Here is an 18476-nt window from a genome sequence, read left to right as displayed (position 1 = left end):
AGCCAAAGGAGGGATGCAATGAGCAGGTGACCACTGGGAGGCCTCCCAAGACGTGAGCCAGAGTTGTCCCACTCAAAGGTCCTGGAAACCAGGGACTTTGTCCTTGACCCTTTACTTGATATTATCCTTCGTTCTAGAACTTGAGGGCTTGGTGAAGCTTTCAGGTCAAGACTTTAGGTGTCAGAGCAAGTCCTTGGTTGAGGACCCTTAGGGTCACAGACACAGAGTCCAGGAATTCATATCATTTATGGGAGACAAGGCTAGAGCTCCATTGGGTAGAGTATTGTGGTAGTGTGGGGGTGTTGAGTGCAGGTGACCAGTGATGATCACAGGTAGGTCTTGAGGGGTTGGCTGTTCAGGCAGGTGAGGTGGGCAGCTCAGAGGACAGACTCTTCTTGAAGCGTCTCGGCCACGCGGCTCCTATAGAAGTGGAGCATGGATTCCCCCTTTGCAGCCAGACGCTGCATTCCATGTCCGTGGCTGACAGCTAGTGTGAGGGATTCGCAAGTATACATTTTTAATTTAATAGATTTATAAAAACCATACACTATACTTCCAACAGCTCCAGGGCACGTATACAAATGGAATCCATAATTTAAAGTGGATGCGGGGGTGTAGCGGCCTGGAGCAATTGTTCATCAAATCCTGAGCAGAGGTGCAGTGGACCCAGAGCTAGTGTCTGTGGAGTCAGACGTGCTTGTCCCAAAGAGGGGGAAAAAGAAACCTCTACACTTGGGCGACCACAGGAGCATATGCCTCGTGTTTCTATCTAATTAGAAATTGAGCCGGGGTCTCAGGCACCCACCGCGGCCAGCCACTAGCCCAAGCGAGTTGAGCTCATCATGGGTGCTGGTGAAGGTCAGGGTTAACCTCCTGGAAGGAGACAGATGTCCGTCTGTTTAGCCAGCCGCTGCCTGTGGGAACTCAGGGCAAGTGCCATCCAATCTTCTGATGTTTGTAGGGAAGCTCGAAGCCAAGTGTTTTATATTAAATCTTCTGGCTCCTTCCACATTGGCAGCTAATTCAAATTTATTTTCTTTTTAAGTTCTATGTGGGCCAAATAGTACGGGCCTTCGAGCCAGCTATGGATTATGTTCAGTGAGTTTGCAAACTTCGTTCCAAGTCTTGTTGTATAAAACAATCGGGCTGAAGATGCAAAGGGAAGCCTGAGGTGAAGAAGCATCTAGTGGCAGGATGGGGAGAGTGTTACACCCCCCCACGTTAGCCGTCAGTCTTGCAACTCATAAGAAGGTGGCCACTTGCTTAGGTGAGTGACCAGTAGCCATGACTGCTGTGGCCTGCGGGGCTCTTTTCCCTGGAAAGCAACCCCTGCCTAGTGAGCGGCAGCAGGCAGAATTCTGAGTCCTGGTTATTCGGCACTCTTGAATTGTCTCAGAGACGTTGGCAGAGCCGTCACGAGTCTCTAGAATGATCTCATTTGTTAACGTAGCTTGTGCGTGGTGGCTGAACTTAGTCAAGGTCACGTAAGAAGGACTTGCCACCCATTGGAGCCTGCTTCCCTGAGATGTTGCTTTGTATGTTGCCTCTGGCTGGCTCTGTCCCATCTCTCCCCAGTGTGTGACCTTCAGCAAAATAAAAGCACCCCGATGTCTGCTTCATACCCTCTTACTTTGAAAGAAAAACAAATTGCTCCGTAAAGGCAGCTTGTCAGGTGGACCACAAGAGGCTGAAGTCCATGAGAAGAACTGTCTTACCAAAACCTGCTTACCTTAGTGAGACTGGACTCCACAACGGTTTCTGGGATGCACACCCCCCCACACACCCCTATATTTTCCATCCTTAGGACCTGGCTTAGACAGAGAATGAGGCAGAATGCCTTTGGTGTACTGGCATCCCAGGCCACGCCATGATAGCTCAGAGCACATCAAGCTGAGAATGGTCTTTATCTGTGCCCTGCACAGGTGCTAGCCTCCTAACAGGGTCAGCGTATGGGTATGGGGTCAGTGTATGGGTATGGGGTCAGCGTATGGGTATGGGGTCAGCTTATGGGTATGGGGTCAATGGGAGTTGAGTATCGTACCAGCTGACACTTGGTAAGCACTGGTCTGTGCTGACAGGCCTCATTTGAATCCTCTTAGTCTTTGTAACATCCTGATAACTGGATTGATGAGTATGTGAGGAAGCTGAGGGGCTGTGTGGCTGGTTATTATCCATGAGTCTTCATATTCTAGCAGGACTTGCCCCTAGGAAGCTGGAGTACGACACGCTCTGGATTTTCGCCTCAGTCCAGCACTGCCCTTGGCAGATGTGGTGACTGGTGACATCTTGCTGACCCTCCCTTTACCCCCTAGATTGCCTGTGCTGCTGTAGACTGTGTCAAGGACAAGAACCAAGACCTGTGTCAGCAGGAGGCCGTGAAGGCCTACCCCACCTTCCACTACTACCACTACGGGAAGCTCGTAGAAAAGTATGAGAGCGACCGCACGGTGAGTGGGGTGGACCGAGAAGCAACCATTGCAGAGGGTGGACTGGGAGCATCAGCAGTCAGCTAGGACACTCCAGTCTGACAGAACATAGGACACATCTTCACCCTGTTGGGAACCAGGTGGGGGGCATGCCATAGCCAGTAGTGTCTCCCTGTGGTTCTGTGTTGTTGAAATTATTTAATCCCAACCCAGGGCTTCTACCCCACCTTAGATCATTTAGTTACTAGATAAAAAACACTCACAACCTTTATGTTTACAATAAGCCTTAAACAGTACAAGAGCTGGGAAAATACCTACCTACTATGCTATTAGAATCCACTTTTCCATTAATAATCCCAAGTTATTACTTACTATGTTTCATCTGGGCTGCTCTTAACTCCAACTGGCCAGCCCTCAGGGCCATATCTTCTTTACTCCTAACCCATGGTGGCTTTTCCTTCCTTCTCCTGCTCTTCTCGTGGTCCTCCTCTGACACCCCCTCCCCCAAGCCTGGGAAACCTAGACCCCACCTATATCTTTTCTGTCCAGCTGTTGGGATCTTTATTTACCAATCAGAAATAACTTGGGGCCATCTGCCTCTGGGACAACCATGTCTTGGGGTCCTGCACTTAGCATGACAGTAGATAGCAAAAGACCAAACCTCTACAGTTCTGCCTCGGAGTTGGGGGACTGGTGGGTGCCCATCACTCAGGGTTAGTTTAAGTTCTTATTTTCTCTCTCTTCTCTCCTAACCTGCAGGAGTTGGGATTTACCAGTTTCATCCGAACCCTCCGGGAGGGAGACCTCAAGAGACTAGAGAAAAGGAGGGAAGAGCTGTAATCCCGCCTCCTGCAAGGGGCCCTTCCTTTACACTGTGAATGATACCTATTTTGTTCTTTCTGAATTTCCATGTGTGCTGGAGACAAAAGTTTTTTATAGCCATGTATGGCCTTTTGTACAATTTTGAAATAAAATTAAACCATTTATTCAGTGGTAGAGTATGTTTTCACGAGCCCTCGGGATCACGTGGGATGGAAAGTCATGTTCCCTACCCTCCACATCGTCTCTGAGAGGTGGGGTCCATTTGAGCACCACCTGTATCCTGAAAGGTCCTGGAGGGTGGAGAGGACATTAGAGAGTGGAACGGAGAAATGACCACAAAGCGGGGGGCGGGAGGGGGGGATGGGACGACGACACACACACACTCCGGAATGAGAACAAACAGACTACTTTTGCTATTTTGTTTTCTCTTTTGCTACTAGTGCTTCTGGCGTCGTGCATAGAGAGCTGTCAGACTTAGTGTCCTTCCCCATATGCATCCGTCTAAGAGGTCTATAGCTTTAATCCTTACAGGGTTTTGTTCATTTTTAGGTAATTTTTGTATGTGCTGGGAGTATCTGCTTCATTATTTTGCATGTGGATATGTAGTTCCCTCAGGACCATTTGTTGAAAGTGTTGTACTCTTCATATGGTATTGACACTGCCCCTGAAAAACCTCTGGGTCAACTGTGTGGGCTTTCTTTCTATCCCATTTTCCTATATGCTCTCTCTATGCTAGTACCACCCTGTCTCGCCAGAGTTTTGCAAATTTTGAAATCAGAAAGTGTGAGGCCTCCAACTTTATTCTTCCTAAGCTGGTTTTGGTTATGGGGGCTTCCTTAAAACAAACTTGTCCTATGCCAAATGTCTCTGTCTTCTCTCCTCCTCACAAAACTATGGCAGCCACTAGCCTGTTTTCTATCTCTGTAGTGTTCTATTGCTTAAGGAATATTACATAAATGAAATTATATGGTATATAACAGTAAAGTGTGGCCTTTATCGTTGTACATAGTGTCCATGAGGTCCACCAAAGTTGTTACATAAACAATTTGGTGTAAGTTTAATTTTTCATACCTTATTTTTTATGATGGTTCTTAAATGCTTTAACCTCCCTTGTAGCCCACCACCCACCAGAGGTAATGGAAAAGAAAGGATACGGTAGGCCTGGGGGTAGAAAGGTTCTTTGGAGCAACTCCTAAATGTGTTGTCTGGAAATCAGCAGTTCAGTTCACAGGTTAGCAGGCAACAGCAGCTGGATCCACTCACAAACACTTCAGCAGTCCAGTTCAGTAGAGTTGGGTTAGCAACAGTGGTGACATGACCTAGCAGAGACAGCCAGGCCTCATCCTTGGCTTAAGTCAGCAGGAGGGACCAACAGGAACACCAGAAGTTCTCAGCTGTGCCTCAGGGAAGATCAGCGAAGGCGCGAGACTCACAAGCGTTGCACAGCTAGCTGTACCAGCAAGCCAAGCTCTATCTCCGTCACTCTGTTATACTCTCCAAATATCACGTGTCCTCCATATGTCTTGCCTCAGCACATGCATCCAATCAGCCAAGAGTCTGCAGAAACAGCAACAAACTGTAGCACACCATCACAAGTTTCCTGGTGCACTTCTCTGCATGGAGTCCCAACAAATGCAGCTCAACTACACAATGTAAGGCGGACCAATACATGTGAGTCATTAGCAAAGAATCCTTCATCATGTGTCTTTTCATGTGCTTGCTTTAGGAGAACATCCTTTCTCCTGCGTCTGCTTCAGTGAAATGTTCCTTCACGAGTCTGCCTTAGCCTTTCACACCTCTGTCCATTTTAATGAAACATTCATTCACGTGTTTGCCCCAGCAAAACACCATCTAACCAACTTTCCAAAGAACCCTCAGGTTTCCACTTCAGTTTGGTCTTTGTTTTATTGCCCAGTAACACTCCATGGTATGGAATGCCACAGTCAAGCCATCTTCCTATTGAGAAATTGTTATGGGAACTCTTTTCCCAGATACATATAAACAAATGTCTGCCCTCTCCTTAAAGGGTACCAATTACAAACCAGAAAACTATTCTACCAAATTCCAACCTTGGGAGCCAGTGAGTTTGTTAGGCTATTTATGAAGCAATGTGAAGAGTTACCACATAGCTCAGTGATTCCAAATCAGCCATATAACTTGGAAAGTGTCCAACATGGAAGATGACATCCCCATAGATAGAGTCTCCTCCTGGATTTCCATTAACTTTGTCTACACTATATACTCAAGCACCTCTCTGGACCGCAAGGGCATGAAATTGGGTAGAATTACAAATAGCTGGCAGAGGTGCAGGAGAAACAGCCAGAATCTCAGGCAACCCTCCGTGCCACCTCCTCCTCCGAGGGAAGAGCAGCAGACAGCAGGTCCCATCTTGAATGGCCACACCTTCTGTGGCAACCTACATAAAGGATGTGGAAGAAGGGAGCACTTGCTCTTTGCCTGCTTGCTCTGGCGCTCACTAGCAAGTCTATTCCTTCCCTGGAATTAGAGCCTACTTCATTAGGCTTCTGGCATATACTGAAAACCAGCTGAGACATCCAGCTTTGTGGACTGATCAACCACTGGACTCTTAAACTCTCAGTTCATAGGCAGCCATTGTTAGATTAGCTGAACCATAGCCTGTAAGTTATTCTAATATATTCCCTTCATTCATTCATCTATCTATCTATCTGTCTGTCTGTCTGTCTGTCTGTCTGTCAAGATTCATTCTATAAGTTTTGTTATTCCAGAGAACCCAAATGCACTAAGGTATAAATGTATACAAAGCATACATATATAAGGTTCTATATCAGATACAACACATACCTATGGTTCTGTATCTGGTATTCACTGAAGATCTTACAGCATATATACTCCATGCATAACTTACTATAAGTTATTCCTCCTCCTGGTTAAACACAGGGTCCTGGACATGAACGCTCACATGGGACCCTGGCCCTCACACAGAGAGGACTATGAGTCATTCATTAGATATTACATCTTGGTTACTCCCATACAAGTAAGTCGCCCTGTACACAAAATCCCTCAGAATCTTCTAGCACTATCTACAGATCAATCCTTGACAGTTCATTTCCATGAATGTTATTTAACTGATTTTTCAAAGCAATACATGTATTGTAAGAAACCTTGACAAGTACAGAAAAGCATACTAAAATTTGAAATCACAAATAGCTCCAGTAGTCATCAATAGCCATGGTAGGTCAGATGGCTCTTTGCTGTTAAGGATTTTTTATTCACTATAAGATGTTTAGTGACATCCTTGGGATGCTTCTCTATATAAATATTTACTTGCAACATGTCACTGGTCCTATGTTACAGTTGGGTTTCTGTTGTTGTTGTTTTGTGTGTGTGAGTGGTGTGTGTGTGTGTGTGTGTGTGTGTGTGTGTGTGTGTGTGTCTAGTCATGTTACTTTATACATTTTCAGAAGCAACTTTCTGGATTTAACCTTTTTGGTAAGGTCTGTGATCACCTTGTGAGTATTTAGAAATCTACATATTTGTATCCTCAGTAAGTGAAATTTCCTGGTTTTCTAAATACATTAACTCTGGAAATTGCAATTAAAAAAATCTCAGCAAGTTTTATTTGGTATATAATTATAAGGTACAATTAAAATTTGTATGTTATGTGTGGGAGTGTTTTCCTTCATGTATGTCTCTCAGTGCACCACTTGCTTGCCTGAATGAGGCAGAAACCAGAAGAAAGCATTAGATCTCCCAGAACTGGAATTATAGACAGTTGTAAGCCTTCATGTGGGTGCTGGGAATCGAACCTGGGTCCTCTGAATGAGCAGCCAATCAGTGTCCCTAACTGCTGAGCCTCTTGTACTTAACATTTTGTCTTGTTCTTCATCTTTATTTTAGCTTGCCAAAATGTTCCGCAATGTGTATGCATTTTCCTGCGTTTCCCTTTTCTTTTGAGGTTACTTTTTATTACAAAGTCAAAAGACACATTTTCGAGGACTTCCTGACCCTGTGGCTGTATTTTATACATCTGTCACTGGACACAAGTCTGGCTGCTCATGTGACTCTCCAATAAACTTAAGTCATGAGCTGTTGAGACAAGGAAGGCAGGTTCATTAAAACCAGGTTCCTTGCAACATGGACTTTGAACAAACTGCTTTAATTATTGTTTGTGAGATGGTAGATGGATGGTTCCCAATGTGTGGGTGCCTTCTCACAGCAAGGGATGCATAAGTGCAAACTGACAGGTGCCTTCTCTTAGTGGGAGGGCTAAATGAGGCACCCGTGGCCCCAGATACAAGGTCACTACAGGCTTTTCAGTTCTGTAAATCTCCTATTCCAGAATAGCGGTCATTATTTCCTTGAGTTATCCTTGTTGCTGACTCCTGTGCCTGCATGCAATTCTGAACATGACTCACTTCACTCTGACTGTCCCAGGGAAGAGGACCACCTTCTGACCTCTGTGTCCACAGCTGTGCATGCCCTTCTGTCTCAAGCCCTAAGTCCTTGACATTGGATGAAAGGAAGGAAGGAATGCCAACAGCATCATACAGCCAGCTAGAAACGCCAGGCGCTGGCTTCCCTTAGTTACAGGAGTGCTTTCTGCTACTTCATTCACTGGAGAAAGCGTGGCTAGCGAGCGTTACACCTCTTCTCCCAAGCGTGTGGTTCTCGGCCTGGGTGTCATTTCACCAAGCGTATGGAAGGATAAGTGTGGGCTACATGCCAAGATTATATCATTTTATATAAAAAGACTTAGACATCTGAAAAAAAACTGATATCTGAGGAGACTCCTAGGACCCAATCCCCCTAGGTTTTTTGAGCATTAAGTGTTTGTATATATGGAAGCAACGCTAGAAAAAATACTTAGAAAAAATTAAGAGGGAGGCATTTTCTCTAAATTTAGAGCATAGTTCTCTAAAACACTAGAAATGCTTTGTTTTGATGAAGCAATTATTTTTTTATGATCTATTGCCAGTTTTAATTCTCCTGAAGACTATTTCTAAAGTACATTTAGTAGGATTTATATAAAGTCATTCAGGTTATCAGCACAAGACAGGATCCATGCAGCTCCAAAGATCTCAACCATAAAACTCAAAAGGAGCAAACAAGTGGTGCTAACTCCATCTCTCGGCTCATCTGAACCAGCAAGTGAGCCTCCTTTGTAGTGTTTCGAGTGCTACCACATCCTTGGGTGTTCAGTCTAGCATCCAGGCTGGGAGTCTGCTAAGCAAACACCTCCTCTAACAGAATGGTAAGGACTCAGCAGGACCCAGACTTCAGTTCCTATCATCTTCCCACTGTCTTCCCATCATCTACTTTCTGCAGAAATTGCTCTGGTTCCAAAATCCTCTAAGTGAGAAATAAAGTCATCTGTGGGCACTTACAGCAGCTTATCTGAATGCAAGCAGACTTTTCATTTTCAAAAGTCTCTGACTTGTTGGAAAATAAAAGAGGTGTCAGAAGAAGGGAATTACTGATAATGATAGCTCGCAGAGTGAATCTCAGTAAACCAAGCTTGGAGGGTGGGGAGGGGCAGGGGAGGTTTGGGGTGCATTCTGAAGATACCGGATCTGGAAGATAACATTTTATTATGCACATGTTCAGCCCGTTCCCTGCTTCCCTTCCTGCTTTACATGTACCTAGGCCCTCCCGACCCTAACCCTGCCTAGAGCTCTGTGGTACGTAGGCACAATGAAATTTCTGGTTGGTAGAGCCAGTGATTAACCGAGGACCACTCAACTCCCTTCTAATTTGGGGAGTTTCAATTTAGTCCCATTTATAGCTGCCAGTAGAGAGTGGTTCCTGAGGGCTGAAGCAATATAATTTAGGAATCCTTTAGAGAAAAGTAACACAAACCTGGCATGGTGGCATGCTCATTTAATCCCAGTACTCAGGAGGCCAAGGTAAGGAGACCGCCTCGTGTTCAAGGCCACCCTGGTCTATATAGCAAGTACCAGGCCAGGCAGGGCTACAGAATAAGATTATCTCCACAAAGAGGAAGAAAAGAAAGAGCAGGAAAGCAGTGAGGAGAGGGAAGAGGGGAAATAACAAGAAACCAGGAATAACAGCAAGTATAAAATATAAATTTAGGATGAAAAAAAAAAACCTTATATGTTAAACACAAAGTTGTATATACCACAAATAACACAAGTTCCAGAGGAAAAAAACAACGCAGTGTATTTGTTTAGAATTAGTTTTCATTAGAGGACTCTCTCTGCCTGACCAACCTACACAAAAGAGACAGCACTGTCTGTATACTGTCTCCATCCCTCACCCTGCTTTCTGCTATTCTACAGAGGTTAGTACAGGTACTGACAGCTACCTGTCCTGTCGAACTTTTTGTCTTTCTCCCCGAAACGGTAAGATCTAGAGGACAAAGGCCTTTTCTGTACAGTTAATTATTTTAACCCCCTCCACAAACTCAGAGTGTGGTAATTATATCCCTCCATCAGAATGGGTAGAGAATAATCCAGCAGCGATTCCCACCCATAGTGAATCCCAGAGTTTTCAGATGCTCTAATCTCTCACATGAAGGGGCATAGTGTTTGCATTTATCCTGTATGCACTTTAAGTCACCTCCAGATTGCTCATGATATCCACTACTATATAAATGCTATACATACTGCTGAAGGAATGATGGCCAAAAACATTGTTTATGCATGTTTACTACAGATGCAAATTTTTTAAATATTTCAAATTTTTGATTGCTTGAGTCCATGGATGTGCTGCCTAAGACACAGAAGAGGTAATGACCTGGGGAATGTGATTTTACAATCATACATAACTAGTCTAGGATCTACTACTTCCTGTGAGGTTTTACTTGTCTTATTTTTTTTATCTATTTGTGTCTGTGTGCATGTATGTGCACATGCATGCACACATACTGTGGCATGCCTGTGGGGTCAGAGGACAACTCACAGAGTCATTTCTCTTCCTTTCACCATGTGAATTCTAGAGATCAAGTCAGGTTACCAAGCTTGATGGCACGCACCTTTATGCACTGAGCCATCTCGCCAGAAGTGCTTGGTGTTTTATTTAAAAGTCATATTTATGATGGAAAGTATGGCTCAGTGTTAGAGCATTTGAGAGAGAAAGGAGGGGAGGACCAGAAGATCTATCAAAACTTAAAAGTGATTATCTTGAAAAGATAAAATAATGAGTGACTTCATGCTAATTTTCTCAATATGCCAATGTCTTTTCAATAGAACATTTAAAATTTCACACAAATTACATCCAAAATGCTTATGGCAAGTGTGAACTGAAAAATTTAGATACAAAACATATCTACTGTGAAATGATTTATTTGGATTTGTTTTTGTCTTGTCCTGTTTTGTTTTTATATTTTGCTCTGAGTAATTTTAAGCTTGCCATTCTTCTGCCTCTAGCTTTGCAGTGCCAGGAGAACCAGTACCCACTTTCATGCCAGGTGTTTGGCTTTTTTTATGGTAAGAAATAAAGGAAATACAACAATAATTTGATAATTCCCTCTGGAAGTCAAAATAACAGCTGCCATTACTTTCTCTTTCTTCCTCGTGTTTTTGCAGATTTTATAAAGGACATAAGTTACTTTTATAATGCAAGAAAATCAAAACAAAATGTTACAAAAGAAAAAAATAGGATTAAGAAAAATAAGTTTCTGTTGAACTAGGAATGTAGCTAGGTTGTTGGTAGTATTCAAAGGACACAAGAAGACAGTGGGTTACCAAGAGGAGAGATAGACTACATTAGTTACTTTTCTTGCTACTGTGTCCAAACACCTAAGGAGAACCAACTTAAGGGAGAAAAAGCTTATGTTGGCTTCCACTCTGGAAGGAGAGAGAGAGAGAGAGAGAGAGAGAGAGAGAGAGAGAGAGAGAGAGAGAGAGAGAGAGAGAGGGAGGGAGAGAGCTCCCATTGACCCACCTCCTCCAGCAAGGATTCTCTTTCTAAAGGTTCACAACCTTCTAAACATGCCATTAGCTGGACACCAGGGGTTCAGACACATGAGCCGCTGGGGAACAGTTCACATTGAAACCCAAACAAGGACCTTGATGTTATTAAGGTGGTAATGGGGAAAGAAAACAAGGAAGGGACCAACCACAGGGAAGGAAGAATATAATAATGAAGGAGAAGTGAAGCTGAAAAAGTAAGGTGACTCACCCTCATCTTTATACAAATAGGTGCTCACCTTCACAACCCTCTAAGTGCTAGAATAATACATTAGTGAGAAAGCCGGGGGGGGGGGGGGGAGGGATTACATGTAAGTGGGAGGTAACAGATACTGTTGTGTAAACTTCTGTTGTGCTCTTTTCAAAAGGAATGAAGAAAATCTATATATTCTGAAATTGCACTAAATGCTTTCTTAATTCTAGTCTTTTCAAATGAGCCATCTGACTAAGGATATTCATGACTTGACTTAATTGTGCATTAATTCCATGGATTGATGATTGACCATACTGAAAATAACAGGACACATTCCTGTGATCTCAGAGGACTACCTGGCTAATGGAATAATAATGATAATTAGGCTGTGGTGAATCTACCTCCTCACTATGAAATAGAATGCCAAATAAGAGTAGTTAGTATTCATTGAAAGCAGCATGCACATAATCAGATAAAAGAAAAGTACTTAATGAAGGCAAGAAACACTTAGTGAAAAGTTCTCTAGCATTTATTTTTGTAGGGACAATAAAATAAAATGTGAGTTAGTTTTAAAATTCATAGCTTATCTAAAGGAACACCCCAAGACTTACTGCCTACATAGAAAATTACTTCAGAGAACTGGAGACTGTATTATAAAAATGGAATGATTCCAAAGCTCCTTTTTGTTAGACTATACATTGATATATGAAAGTTCTTTTAATTAAAGATAATTAGAATAATAGTCTATATTTAAAATAATTACACATTGAAAGATGAATATAAAATGATGGGAACTTGGCTATAAAATTTTAATATGAACAATATCAAGGCATAATAGTATCTTGTCTTTATGAACATGCCTTTTTGCTAATCTGTCTTTTTACCTCATTTGCCCTTCTTTTGTCTACAGTAAAAGAAATTCTCCCTAACTTATAGACCTTGATTTAGCAGGTAGAGAAAAAATTTATTGGAGTTATAGCTCTATGACAAAGTTACAAACATAAATTCTCCATTGAAATAAAACTTTGAAGAAATGGATCCCCTGAAATATTAATGTTTAGATATAGATAGCTACATATTTAATGTAAGACAAGTCTGAGTGATTCTCACATTAATAGTAGTTAAAAGGAAATAGAGCTACAAAGTCCATCTAAGAAGAGACACCTTAAGTATGACCTAGGTAGTGATAAAATGAATTGCAGATTAAAACAATAAGAAGCTCTCGTATCCTCAATTAGGTTAGCAAGGTATTTTCAAAATGGGGATAATCAAAATATTCCCATCATCATACGTCTGGCAGGGGAGATACCATGATCAGAAAGGTGGCTTTCCTAGGGCAAGGCTCACCCATGGCACATGGGATGTGGTGATCCCTATGGTTTTATTTCAGGATATTTGATCAAATTGTGAACCTACAGATTGTGTTACTTATGGAGAACCCCTGTTTCTTGTTATGGTGTGGCTCAGTCCTTAGCATGCACCTTTAACCCCCTGACTGGCATTCAGATATGCCCTTAGTACACACTTTTAATCCCAAACAACAAAGATAAAATTAGTTTGTCAAGGGAAACAGCCATGTTTGAAAGTGATGACTAATTGAGTGGCAGACAAAGTGATGAGTCAGAGAAAGATTTGACAGAATAGGATATGCCCAACTTTTACAAGAAGAGAGAGGAAAGGGAAGCTACATGAGGGACAGTGCAGAGGGAGGAGGAGGCGGCAGTTTTACTGGGACAGTTTTATAGAGACTGCTTACAGAGAAAACAAGCTAGTTATAGATGAAGACAGAAGGAGCCAGAGAATGAGAAGGAACCAGAAGATTAGAACAGATTGCCAGAATTAGTTTGAGGCCCAGCAGAGTAATTCAGAAGCTGAAAGAGGGCAGATTGAGTCAGTCAGCTTAGAAAGGAGTTCGAATCAGAACAGCTGAGTTGAACCAGCCAGCCTGAGCTCAGAAAGAACAAGAAAGGGTGAGAGGATTTAGCAGTAAGTCTTAGAGATTGAAAACATTCTAGATCTAGGTCAGATTGTAGAAAGGCTAGAAGCTTTGTCCTTTCTCCTGTCTACATATTTGGAATGTGACTATTTTGCTTTTAAAATGAAATATAATCCATTCGATGGGTAGAGTGTTTGCTTTAGGTTTTGTTTTTGTTAGTTTTGTTTGGTTTGGTTTGGTTTTTAGGTTGTTGGTAGTTTGGGTTTGTTTGTTTGTTTGTTTGTCCAAGACAGGGTTTCTCTGTGCAGCTCTGATTGTCCTAGAACTTGATCTGTAGACCAGGCCTTGAACTCGGAGATCCACCTACTTCTGCTTCCCAAGTTCTGAGATTAAAGGGCTGCTCTTTTGTTTTGGTTTTTAACTACTGCAAATTTAAAAACTGCATGCATGTCAGTGTACCACATATGTGTCTGGTGCCCACAGAGGTCAGAAAAAGGAGTCAGATGCTTAGAGTGGTAGGTAGGTATAGGTGGTTTGAGTCTCTAAATGGGTGCCAAGAACCAAACCTAAGCCATTGCTCTTAACTGCTGAGTCATCGCCACAGCTCTGTCTTAAAGAGTTTTTTAGGCAATGTTTTCTGCCTTCTTTTGTAATGTTGCTAAGTCTCTGAAGGCTTGATAAAGACAGATAATCTAAAGTAAAAATTGAGAGGAAATTTTTATGTAAAATGCCCATAATGAACTATGATGTGAAAAAACTAATTGTTTTATGTTGGATAATTTTGATGTGTTCAAAATAAGGCTTGGCCTTCTGAGACATGAGTCTAAAAGCACAAGAATTAAAACAAAAACATGATGACCTGAACTGCATCCAAATTGAAACCTTTTATGCAGCAAAGGAAATCATGATGAAACTGAAGAGACAGCCCACAAAGTGGGTGAAAATACTTGTCAGCCAGAAATTGGATACTGACTGTATATGATTTATGTATGTGTGTGCAACATACACTCTTTCAACTCAACAAGACAGCTCAATTTTACTATTTATTTATTTATTGGGGGTTTTGTTTGTTTGGCTGGTTAGTTGGTTGGTTCAGTTTTTCTTTGTTTTTGTTAAAGCCGTTTTTGAGACAAGGTCTCATTATGTAGCCTTGACTGGCCTGGAACTTCCTATGTAGACAAATCTGGCCTAGAAAGCATAGAGATCCTCCTTTCTCTGCCTCCAGAGTGCTGCAATTAAAGTTGTGTACCTTCATTGACTGAGCCAGTATTTAGAATGGACATGCTTAAACATTTTCTCAAAGCTGTATAAATGGCAGCCAATCCCATGAAATACTCAGGGAAGTGCAGAGCAGAACCACAGTAAGACAACGTTGCCCTAGGATGGCTAATCTAATGGCAGATGGCAGCTACAGTTACATGGATAGAGAGAACCCTCACACACTGCTGGTATGAATGCAGATGGCAGCTACAAAGAACCCTCTCACACTGCTGGTATGAATGCCATTGTGGTGTGGCTGCCTTGGAAGACAGCCTAGAGGTTCTTCAAAAAGTTAAAGCACACAATTATGATATGAGTCACCATGCGTTTCTGGGAGAATGAGAGCATATGTCCACACCAAAATGTATACACAAATGGTCACAGCATTTTTACACACTCGGCCTCAAAGCAGAAAACACTCCAGTGTCTGTCAACAGAAGAGAGGCTGACAAGATGTTCTATCCATATAAGGGGAAATTGTGTGGATTGGAGTCTTTATACACGCTACAAAGTGGATGAACTTCAAGAGCATGCTGAGTTTATGAAACTGGTCACAAATACCACATTTTGCATGAGTTGTCTATGTGAGATGTTTAGAACATGAAAAAAGTCTATAGAGACAGAACATAGGTGGGGTTACCTGCAACCAGAAGGCAGGGGCTAAGGCATGGTCATGAGGCTGTTTGGGGACAATAATGAAAATAACCTCAAATTATTTGGAAAATTTTGTTGGTTTTTATTTGTGGGTAGGACCTGGCATTGAACCAAGTGTCATTTGCTTGCTTGCTTGCTTGCTTGCTTGCTTGCTTGAATGCATGCATGCTTGTTTGCTTGCTTGGTTGGTTGATTGATTGATTGATTGATTGATTGATTTCTATGTAGATTGATTGATTGATTGATTGATTGATTTCTATGTAGATCTGGCCATCCTGGAACTCATTGTGTAGTTCAGGGTAGTCTTGAACTCACAGAGATTCACCTGCTCTACCGGTGGGGTGCTGGGATTAAGGCATACAACACTATGCCCAGCTTGAACCCAGTGCCTTATGCATGCTAAACACACGCTCTATCACTGACCTACCCTCCAAGAATTGTATTCTAAAACTTGACTACAGTATTGGTTATAAAACTCCGCAGAGGTATTTAAAAATCACGGAATTTATATGTTTTAAATGGGTAAGTTATACAGCATGGGAATTATTTGACTACAGCGATTTTTTTTTCTTTTTAACAACACCTATATTTTGACCCAACTGTAAGAAAAAAGAAAAAGGATGGGTGACTAGATGTTATAACACACCCTTATAAATCACAACACACATCGCGTCACAGAGGCATCGCAACACACATGTGAATACCCACACATAGGCACACATCCAATGATTAAAATTTTCAAATTATATCTTTAAAGGCAAAAAAAAATAAAAAGGAAGATTACTGGCAAGTGTGTTTGAAGAATTCAGCATATTGCAATAAGCCAATTAATTGTAGTTATTTTAAACTTTTTTTATTTTTGTTTTATGTAGATGGGTGTTTTGCCTGCACATCTGTGCACCACGTGAGTGTGGTGCCGACAGAGGCCAGAAGGAGACACTGGACTGACTCTCTAGAACTCAAGTCACAGAACATTGTTAGCCTCCATGTGGGTCCTCTGGGAGAACAGCTAATTCCTTTTACCACTGAGCCATCTTTTCAGCCCCTCTCTCATAGGCACTTCTTGATAGTGAAATAACAGGTGGTTTTCATTTTCTTTTGTATTCAATATCAACCAGTGCTCATAGATGTCATTATCTAATAAATCCTTTAATATCAAGTGCTGATTTTATCAGCCAGGGAGGCAGAGCTGCAAGACCCTAAGTAAACTCTGATATATACGGGCCTGGAATACACAGACCTAGGAGCATGCAGACCCAGGAGCGCACAGATCTCGGTCACCATTTTTTCCAGGCTGCTGTTAACTGTAAACTGGAACTCCACATTCATCTGACCTCAATGCCTTAATTTCTTTTTAGGCACAAAGAACATCATAATGATTCCTCCAAGCTGGGTTGTTTTGAGCATCAATTTAGTCTGTGAAAGTGTGGAGCACAATACATGGCAGACAGCAACTCTTCATGCCTACTTCTAGTCTTAATTCCACTACTTTTTTTTTGGCACAAGTAGAGAAAAATTAGGCTAGATTATTGTTTTGTTTTTAATTAACCTTAATTTTTATTTTGTGTGTATGGTTATTTTTCCTGAATGTATGCCTCTGCACTATGTGTATGCAGTGCTTATGGAGGCCAGAATACTGACACAGGTGTTACAGACAGTTGTGAACTGCCATGTGGATGCTGGGAATCAATCCACCAGCAGAGCCGGTGTTCTTAACTACAGAGCCATCTCTCCAACCCCTCCACCTTTTTTAAGCCTATATTTTCTGAATGGTCTGTATTTGTGCCTATTGACCAATGGTCACATATCCAAGGGAAATGAAATTCCCTCCCTTACACACAGCAGGTTAAGGAGTTTTTTTGTTTTGTTTTGTTTTGTTTTGTTTTTGCAGCTGTTTCTCCTAGCCAGAATACTCAGCCACATGAGAAAACATGTGCTAGGAGAGTTTGAATGCATCAGAATCACACACATTAATAAGAAAACACTTCCAATTTTTCACATTAAAAAGTAGCTGGAAGTATGTGACCATTTATCGAAAGCCCCAGAGTCTCCGGAACAGTGCAGTCATTTTGTTTGCACACATGGACAGAAAACCACGGGGCTGACAGGAGGCTGAGAAACAGGGGCCCTAGCATGATGGTAGCTTGAGAGGTTAAAGACAGAAGGGGAAAGAGAGGCACCTTCAGGGCGACACGTATTGATGTACCTTGTATTATCTTAGTGCCTTTTCAAACATTATATCACATTACAAAAATTATCTTTAAAGAAAACCTTTAGAAGCATATACTTTGTTGTATCACTCTCTCTACTCTTCTTAAATCTCTTCAGGTAATAAGGTAGCATATTTTGATGTAAATTCTACCTGCACAGCTCTCTCTCTCTCTCTTTTTCGTCCTTGTATTTTACTACCAAAGTGAATGGAAGAGAAGCTGGAATAAGGTGCAGTATTATTTCAAAAGTAGCGAACCGAGGCTCCCTCTGCTGAGGACCAGAACTTGAAATGAATTAGGTTTGGTTCAGTCTGGAGTATTAATTGGATTTAATTATTTATGAGCTCAGTATCATAAGGGTCCATGATCCTTAAAAGAACTAATCGCATTTCAAAGGGCACAGAAAACCATATAAATGCAATAAAGTCTCATAGTCTATTCATCAGCACATTATCCTGAGGTCCTATGGAAGGAGTGATCTGTTTAATACCCCAGACACTAATCCAGGCTTTTGCATCAGACGCCGTACAATGTCATTTAACGCCTACAGAGAAACAGCAACGATTACCCACATACCACAACCCAACACATTTATAAACACACATGCATATGAGCTTGAAAACAAAGAGTGAGTCAGCACAAACGAAGTGACGCAGAGGAGGGGCTTTCTGGGCACTGATAATGACAACCAGTTATGAACTAAGGAGCAGCATCCACTCTCAGCGCTCAAGTGTTTGGTGACGTTAAGGTCAAAGTTCCCTTCTTCCCAAAGAAGAGGAACATGGTGTGATTTGTGCCACATCCTACAGCCATTAAGTAGGTTTCAGAAGCCAGAGCTAGACCAGCAGTAGTAAAGTAGTCATAAGTCACTTTAATAAGATAAAGTATGTTTCTTCTTCTTCTTCTTCTTCTTCTTCTTCTTCTTCTTCTTCTTCTTCTTCTTCTTCTTCTTCTTCTTCTTCTTCTCCTTCTCCTTCTCCTTCTCCTTCTCCTCCTCTTCCTCCTCCTCCTCCTTCTTTCTTCCTCCTCCTCTTTCTCTTCCCCTTCCTCTTCTCCTCCTTCTTG

The 18476-nt window shown here is 42.0% G+C and overlaps 1 protein-coding gene and 1 pseudogene across 4 annotated transcripts in view; both read left to right on the top strand.

The window, feature by feature from the left end:
* Nucleotides 1-3416, top strand: part of Pdia5 (protein disulfide isomerase associated 5) — a 93612-nt gene extending 90196 nt beyond the window's left edge. For 2 of the 4 annotated variants that reach the window (XR_384604.4, XR_384603.4), the window contains 2 exons: nt 2313-2447; nt 3186-3416. Coding sequence is in view for 1 of the 4 variants with exons in the window: in NM_028295.1 (NP_082571.1) it covers nt 2313-2447; nt 3186-3266 (216 nt within the window). In the remaining 3 variants the exon portion in view is untranslated. Of the gene's footprint in view, nt 1-2312; nt 2448-3185 lie in introns of those variants that run through there. The other 2 variants (NM_028295.1, XR_384605.4) reach the window with 2 other exon arrangements.
* Nucleotides 3417-12638: 9222 nt separating this feature from the next.
* Nucleotides 12639-12791, top strand: Gm23518 (annotated as a pseudogene).
* Nucleotides 12792-18476: the final 5685 nt, after the last annotated feature.

This window comes from Mus musculus, chromosome 16, assembly GCF_000001635.26.
Source record: "Mus musculus strain C57BL/6J chromosome 16, GRCm38.p6 C57BL/6J".
NCBI classification, from domain to species: Eukaryota; Metazoa; Chordata; class Mammalia; order Rodentia; family Muridae; genus Mus; species Mus musculus.
The sequence above is the reverse complement of the archived record's forward strand: the minus strand, read 5'-3'. Positions and strand labels throughout refer to the sequence as shown.